Source organism: Rosa chinensis, chromosome 2 (genome assembly GCF_002994745.2).
Source record: "Rosa chinensis cultivar Old Blush chromosome 2, RchiOBHm-V2, whole genome shotgun sequence".
Lineage (NCBI taxonomy): Eukaryota > Viridiplantae > Streptophyta > Magnoliopsida > Rosales > Rosaceae > Rosa > Rosa chinensis.
Window position 1 is genome coordinate 44,124,854 of NC_037089.1, and position 8,778 is coordinate 44,133,631.

The window sequence follows — 8,778 nt, forward strand, 5'->3', positions numbered from 1 at the left end:
CGTGAGTCACAAAATAAGGGCAAGAATGACTTTTTCACTCCAAAAATCTCAATCCAATACATTCTCCAAAAAAAAAAGATTAAATAAATAAATCCCAAACCAATCGTCATGCATCCCCAATTCCCAGATCCAGATTGACACCGATGATTATCACTAGGAGGAGGAGGAGGTTCCTATGATCGTTGAGGATCAAGATTCCGGGTCAGATCGCCCAGAATCGAATTCCTCCGATACCGATTCCGATTTCGACTCTTGTGAGCAGAACGATGAAGATTCGTAGTGTGATTGATGTGAGTGAGGAGTACGAGAGTATTGTCAAGAGCTTTGTTGTGGGTATGGGATCGGCGGGCGGAGTTACGGAGGTTGTGGCGGTGCACAAGAAATTGATTTATGGACTGACCGCGCTGTACTTGAATATTAATAGCCTGAAAAATGAAGGAGAAGAACGACACCGGCGGCGACGGCGGGTATGTGAGGACGGACCAGATAGATCTGAAGAGCTTGGATGAGCAGCTTCAGAAGCATCTGAGCAGGGCATGGACTATGGAGAAGAACAAGAACAGAGACCAGCAGGAACAACAAATCTGAATATTAGGTTGTTCAAAGAAATAGTCATACCATGAAATTCAAAGAAATATATTTATTATAATCTTCATCTTTTAGAATTTGGATTTGGGTTGTTCAGGAATATATCAAAGCTAATTCAAATTTCATTTGGATTTGGATGCTAAACTATGGTAATCTCTCTCCTCTCGAAACTCCATCTCCAAATCCAGATTATCCACCACCTCCTCCACCAGCCCTTCTGCCCAGTTGAATCAAACCTTCCAACCCAATCACCATCTTCCTCACCTCCCCCCACCACCGCGTCATCAAGGCTTCCAGAATTGACAGCCCAATCATTGAATTCCAAGACACCAAGTTCCTCTCACTCATCTTCTCAAACACCTTAACTGAATCTCCAACAAACCCAAATTTCCATACACTGCAATTAATGCATTCCCCACATACAGTGGGATTAAACTAGGGATTGTGCTATTGTGTGAGGAGCCCAAAGTAGTGAGGAGTTTTATGGGGCAGCAAGATTTGCAGGTGCGGCGGAGAGGATGATGAATGTGTAACTGGGTTTTGGATTTGATCTGTTTCAAAGAAGAGGATGATGAGAATAAGAGAGAAAATATAACGAATTGAGGGCAAATCAGACTTTTCTGCCTCATTTAACGAGTCACATGCGTCGCATGTAGTCAAATTAACGGAGACGTGACGGAAAATGGCCGCAGGTACGACGTTGATACGAAAAATTGAGTCTGGGTACTACTTTGATAACTTTGTAAGTTCGGGTAACATATTTCCAGTCACCCAAGTCTCTAGACACTGTTGGTGCAAAAAACCCTTCAGATTATGTTGTGGCGCCTTTATCAACCTCCTATTCTGTCTTAGTATACTTGTTAGAGCATATGCAGCGCTATACCAATTGGGTGACCAATTTGAGAGAAAAGTGATATAAGGTGATGCAGTGGGATTGAATTTCTCAGGCAATTGGAGGGCCCCACCTACCCAGGCAATGGGAAGGCTAATGAATTGTCTTATCATTGGTGGTGGGCTCCACCCTTACATGGACCTGCTCCATTTTTTTTTCTTCTAACTAATACTTTTGTGCAACAGTCAATTAATTGAAGTTGTTGGATCTTTCGATCCAACGGTTGCAATTAATTGACAACAGTAACTTATTTTTCACACTAAAAAATAATCTGGAAGGTAAAAAAAATCATAAATTTATTTACAAAAATTCTAAAATACCTACTCTCTCACCTTAATTTCTCACACCAAAATTTTCAAAAATTTTACCTCTCCATCAATTTTCTCTTCATTTCTTTCAATTATCATCCAATAGTGGGAGATTCAGGTACTAATTGGCAAGTCGAGGAGCAAATTCAATTGTGCGATTCATGGGCGCGTAAGACTATGTGCCCGATCACAGGCAAACATGTAACTTCATCAAAGTTATGAGAATAAGTTCATGCTGATTATGTGCAAAATTGGCAAGGTTCACCAGCAAGCCGAAGTCCTCAAGCTCTCCAATCTCAATTTTGAACATTGAAAAGAATTCTCAAGGGTTGACACAATGCACAAATGATCTCTCGTAATCGTATAATAAGCGGAACCAATTGAATGGATGAGGTATTGATTTTTCTCCCGATACTATTAATTGTTATGTTATTACTATTTATGTTTTTAAGTTAAATTTGTCCCTCACAAATATTTGATTTATATCGGTCGGTTTTTATTGCTTCATTCTTTTTGTTTAGGAAATCAAACTCAAGGGATCTTCATGAAAAAACATCCCAAGAAGTTCGATAAATTTGAATGTTGAGAGAAAGTTAAGTATCACCCGTATTTTGTTGATCCACTATCTAATTCTCAACCAACGGCATCATATTCGAATTTGAAGAGGCGAAAGGAGATGCAAGAATTATGGCCATGGATACTAATTCCATGACTCCACAATCAAAGGCTTGGTGGAAAAAGAAGAAGGGTAATATCGTAGCAAAAACAATGTCCGATGGTGGTAGCAGTGGTTGCTACATACCTCAATTCGACTAATTTTATTATGTAAGCAACATTTTATTATTCAATGATAAAATGTTGTTTAGGATTATCAAGTTTTTTTAAAAAAAATGTTTTTTTATGTAATCTTAATTTCACTTATGTAATTTTAATTTTATAAAATAATTTTTTATGCTTTGAATAAATTGATGAATGAACATAACAACAATAATAACAATAACAAGTATGTAACTCCAATAACAATAATTTTATTGATGTTAAACCAAATCTTATTCTCAAACATAGATAAACATCGATTAAAATTACAAATAAAACCAAACTTATCAAGAAAGCACACGTACACAAACATAGAAAACATTGATTAAAATTACAATCCACCATTTATTTAAATCGAAATCCCAAATTGTGGTGGTTTATAACTCAATTACCATCCATGTTCTAATTGTGAATCACCAAATTATCTTGTAGGCACTTGTGGAGATAGGCCGACTCTACCTGAAATTCATGATCCATGAATGCAGGAAGATTCGGTCCATCTCTCCCTACCGAATTGAAAGGAATAGGTTGTCCAGTATTGTGATGCGCAGGCCAGTTAGAGACGGTTTCCATTGCTGGATTCATTAGATCATCTTCTTGAGACTCCACAAATTCTTCCTCAACAAACTCATCATCCACAATTATGTTATGAAGAATAATACAACATATCATGATGGCTCGAAGATCCTCCAGTTTAAACAACCTAGCACTGTGACACAGTATGGCCCATCGAGATTGGAGTATACCGAAACACCTCTCCACATCTTTGCGATAAGCCTCTTGTTTTTTACAAAAGTGTTTCTCCTCTTCTGTTTTGGTGTTTGATATTGTTTTGGCAAAAGTGGACCACCTCGGATATATTCCATCAGCAAACAGATAGTAACCATTGGTGTACCTTTTTTATTGACCTCAAACTCAACCAGAGGAGCAGTTCCACCTATGACATGCTCGAACACATTAGACGCACCAAGAACATTTAGGTCAATTTGAGCTCCAGGGGTTCCGAAGAATGCGTGCCATATATGAGTGTCGTAAGAAGCCACTGTTTCAAGAATAATAGCTGGTCTACCCTTTCAACCTGAGAAAGTTCCAGCCCAGTCGGTTGGGCAATTCTTCCACTCTCAATGCATGCAATCGATGCTCTCAATTATGCTTATAAACCCATGACATTGTCCTCTGTTGAGAAGCCTATATAGATCAGCAAGATTTGGAGGACAAAAGAACTACCCAGCATAAAGAAACTTGACTTGTCTACAATATTTCTTGAGACATTCCAGCGCCGTAGAAGCCCCCATCTTAGTGATCTCATCACATTGATCTGCAGTTGCACTGTACGCAAGCATTCTCAGGGCACTTGTCATTTTTTGTTCGGGAAGAAATCCCATTTTTCCAATGGCATCTTCTTTTTGCCCCCAAAAACTATCGAAGTTGCATAGGTCCTCCATTATGCATTGGAAGACATGTTTTTGCATTCTGTACCGCCTCCGAAAATCTGCTTCGCCGTACACTGGACGTTCGACAAAATAATCTTTCAGGAGAAAATGACCTCGGACTTCTCTATCTCTTTCGACATTTGGGTCACGGCCAGGTCGTGAACCACACTCTCTAGGTGTCTCTGATAATTGATATAGCGCCACCATAGCAGCGGCTTGAGAGTTTGCTACTTGAATCCGCTCGATCTCTTCCATATTTTCACGCTCCCTTTCTAACAACCATTTATTCAACTATTCCATCAGAAAGAGGAGAAATGAGATGGATAAGATTTCAGAAGAGATGTAGGCGTAGAATGAGAGGAATGTGTGAGTAGAGAATGAATCAATCTTGAAAGATAAAAAGTTAGGATAAGTACACGTGTCACGTATATATAGGTCGGAAATCTTATCATATATCCTAGATATAATTTCAGAAGATAACAATATCTATTGTTAGCACATGTCATATGAAGATTGGTTGATAATCTTATCAATTGTCATACATATTTTATTTTTCTGATGATAACGATATCTATGCATATAGAATGTGATTTAAAAAAAAAAATTAATTAATGTTTGGTGATTAATCTCATTATTAATTACGTTAATTACAAGTTTAACATCATTTTGAATTAATGAATTATTCAAATTGGAAGTGTGAATAGTGAATTTCCAGTCAAATTATCTTTTATTGGTGCATTGTGTAAGTCGGAGACAATTACCAATTTTGAATAACCAGTAGATTGGTAGTACGTACCAATTTAGTTGACAAATGAGCAATTACTCTAAAAACATGGATGCATCTGCTCTTAGTGTATATCCATGTGCCATATGCTCCACCTCACCTGCAGTTGCAAAGTTTTTGGGAAAGTCATTGTCGACCATGAAAGCTAGTCGAGGAGCCAGAGGGATAGATTTACATGGGAATAAACGTACTGCACAAAAAGAATGCACATGCAGTAAGCCCCACCAAATTCATCCAACAGTTGAAATTAATGTTTTTGATCCATTATATATTTGGTTTCTGATGATATATGTATATGTGTGTATATATGTTTTCGACTTCAAGTACTTGATTGATTCCTTATTTAATTGATATAATTTGTTTTACCATTGTGATTAGTTACAAACACACAATTGTCTTGGTAGCGTCGGAGGCATGTCACCTGGTGGTCCGAAGAAAAAGAAATATGGAGATGTCAAGTGAATGTTTTAACAACTGAGATCGATAAAACATTGAATACTGAATACGAAGCGTGAGTAAAATCTCTCTTAACCAATTTACGGCTCCTTGCGATGTCGGATATATATGGAACTCAGTCTACGACATTAATGTCTGCCTATCTTCTTGTACAAAGACCTTTGCTCTCATGCGAGGGTCGTTTTCCAAATGAAATCCAAGGCGATTGCGAACTAGTCATTCTTCCACTCGATCCAAGGAAATAGAATTATTAGTGGCCTCGACCCCTAATTGATTGGTATCCACGTCTTACCATTGACGTGTGTAGTTCTCGGATAATTGGAAGCCATGATATATAGATGTGTGTAAGTGAGCAACTTAACGATGGAGCTAAGCCATTTTCAATTTTCATATACTATGTTTGAATTACCTGCAATCCGTGAAGGCAGGCGCACTTGATGTTTCTAGCTAGCTATATACAACTAGAAGGCGGCAGATCATCCTATATTTTAAGCAACTCACTGTCTCTCTCTCCCTACTCCAATCATGATTAGTGCCTTGCAAGTAGTTTCATTTTTCTCGATCTTTAATTAAATGTTCACTAAAACCACATAAATTCTAGTAATTTGTACGTGTTGGTGTTGGTGTTGATGTTGACGGAAGGTGGCAAGAAAGAGTCCTCTACATGTGGGAAAGAGTCCTCTACATGTGGGTGTGGTTTTCGGTACAAAAGCAAACAGAGCTTAAGATCGTCCGAGCAATTCACAGGGGACGGGATATATGGCATAATTACTGTGATTCTCAACACTAACCCTTTCTTGCAAGGCTCAAATTCCAAGTTCCACTGTAACACTATTATGTGTTACGTGTTTATATTTTAGACTAAACTCTATATGAAGGGAGCTAACTAATTAATTTTCTATTATAAAAAAATATAATAATAATAATAAATCTTTTTCAACTTTTATGTTTATCTAATGGCTTACATTAGATTAGTCACGAAAGATTTGCAACCCAAGTTAAATATGAGATTCGGCTCAAATTTAGATTTGGAACGATTTGAAAAACCTTAGATACTATTTTCTTTAGAACGTGCCTCACGCGCCTAGGCAAGAGAGGAAAATACACCGTTCTCTCCCAGCCAAACAGAGCCGACGGTCTCGCCGCTGCGTTCTGGCCCGGGAGAGGATTAATGATGTGGAGATGGAGTGGGCTTTCAGGGCGGCGGTATGGTTCATGGAGGGAGGAGGTTTCTCCGGTTTCGGGCGGCACGGATCGAGCTCGATCTGTGTTTCTCAAATCTAGGGTGGAGGCAGTGGTGCAGCAGTGACTGACTTCGGCTTTCCAGTGGTGGTTTCTGGCGCCATCGATCCTGTGTGGGTTGTGGCTGTGGCGATTCAGTACGGATCGAGGCTGTGGAGATCTCAAATGGGATTTGCCTCCGCTTTGGTCTGGGATCGTTTTGTGGCTGTCTGCCTGGTGTAGGGGCTGGTTATGACATGACAAGGTAGTGGAGCGGTGAAGGGATTCGGCACAAAGGCGTTTTGTTGTAAGGCGGTGACGTGGTGGCGACAAGGCTTACTGGAGGCGAGAATGGTTGCCTGCTGCGCTTGGTTCTGGCTGTGGGAGGTGGTGTTTGGGCCTGGCTTTTGGGCTTGGGTCTCTTTGGTGGTCTTTGGTTTTTGGTTGCTTTGTTTTTTGTTGGTTGCTTTTAGTTGTTGTCTTGTTGAAAATAAGTCCCTCCTCTTGTGAGCGAGGGGTTGGGGTTTGGTGTTTCTGGGTAGTGTCGATGCCATTGTTTTGGTGTTATGGTCAGTTTGCTGTGTCTTGGTCTGGTCATTTGTCGGTGCTTCTTGGTTATCAACGTGATGGTGAATCACCCTTACACGTGGCCGGGGGTTTTGGGTTGCGGTGTCCGAACGGGTGAAAACAGTTCATCTTAATGTTGGGGGCTGGGTTGTATCGGTACAGGTTTGGTTGGTACTCATTGTAGCTCGAGGGTAGGAGCGTAAAATTGGGTTAGGGGTTGAGCCTTTTTGGCTCATGGAAGTCACTCATGTTTACGGTCCCATAACTATGGATGTATTGCTATGTAATCGGTTTGGTTATTAATGGAATTTTATCTTCTCAAAAAAAAAAAAAAAATTGGGTCGATTTTGGGACTGAATCAAGATTTGGGATTTGAGTTGGATCTCAATCTTAATTGGGTTTTGTGCTAACGGTGTTTACTATTAAGAGGTCGCTTCTAGCACAACATGCATGCTTGAAGTACTGATGCCACAATGCAGAAAACCCACCGTAGACCTCAAGGTGTACACCTTAACATGTTATGAAAAATAACCTACGCCTAAAGATCACCACTGTATAGGATGTGGCTAGCAAAACTCTAAGGTTAGGGTTTGTCGTCATGCTCTCCCCACATTGTTTTATTTTTTAATTGGGAGTGAGGTAGCAAGTCACCTCGGTTACGTTAGTGAGTTAGTAACACACCTACTCAGTCAATATACGGACCAAGGTCCACAAGAGTATTCCAGAAAAGCCGGACTAATCTCTCTCCGCAGGCTCACAAACCCGAAAACCCCTTAAACCTGCTGACTTGCCACAAACTGGTGGGAGTTAAGACTCGAACTCTAGACATGGGGGTTTCATACTAGGCAGTCGACCAACCTTACCACATCAACTGGTTACATTGTTTTATTTTATGATACTAATTTAGGAGCTTATTATAATTAAATGGTTAAATAGTATTGTTTGTTTCAATTTTGTGGTATTTAGTCTAGTTTATAATTTTAAAGAGCAATTATGGTAAAGTTGGCGGTTAATGATATCAAAGTATTGAAGTTTTTTATTTTATTTTGGGGTTGTGACTACTTACCCAATTTCAGCTTAAAAATTGCCCACTTACTCCACTAAATTTTTTTTAACCCTATTTACCCAATATAATATCTAGTGACAATTTTACCCCTATTAATTAAATTAAAACTCATCTCTCTCTCTCTCTCTCTCTATGTTCGTTGCAGGAACATTGTCTCCAATTACGTCATCTGCACCTCCAAGTCCGATTACTTCGTCTTCTTTATCTTTATCCGTCGTCCCTCTGCCCTCAATCTCCAATCTCCGATCGGCGGTGTGCTGGATCGTATCCGAAGCTCGAAGTCGTCCCTCTACCCTCAATCTCCGATCGGTGGTGCGCTGGATCGCATCCGAAGCTCGAAGAGGTTAGATCCAATAGGTTTTCATTATCGGAGAGAAGGCTCGAAGCTTTGAATAAAGCCGGAAGTGCTAGTCTCAGCTTCGGAACTCCTGGGGTTTTAGGCAGAGGAGGAAAGAAGCATTCAGAGCAGGACTCAGCGCAAAGCACTTCGGTGAGAAATCTAGCTTCGATTGGAGGTTGTGCTCTGAGCAAAGCTCCAGTGTACAATGGCGGCAGAGCAGGGAGTCCTTCTAGAAAATCCCGGGAGTTTTCGATGGGGCATTCAGAGCGTTGATTTGGTGATTGGATACAGGGTTAAGGTTTTGGTG

The 8,778-nt window shown here is 40.0% G+C and overlaps 1 protein-coding gene across 1 annotated transcript; it reads right to left on the reverse strand.

Annotated features, from left to right (window-relative positions):
* Positions 1 to 3,827: 3,827 nt before the first annotated feature.
* Positions 3,828 to 4,292, reverse strand: LOC112184335. Its single transcript, XM_024322593.1, has one exon. The coding sequence runs from the start codon at positions 4,290 to 4,292 to the stop codon at positions 3,828 to 3,830; it is 465 nt and encodes a 154-aa protein (XP_024178361.1).
* Between the last annotated feature and the right edge of the window lie 4,486 nt (positions 4,293 to 8,778).

Bases quoted from the DNA above. Each gene is read 5' to 3' on its own strand.
- LOC112184335 (XM_024322593.1), bottom strand. From the start codon at position 4,292: ATGGAAGAGATCGAGCGGATTCAAGTAGCAAACTCTCAAGCCGCTGCT.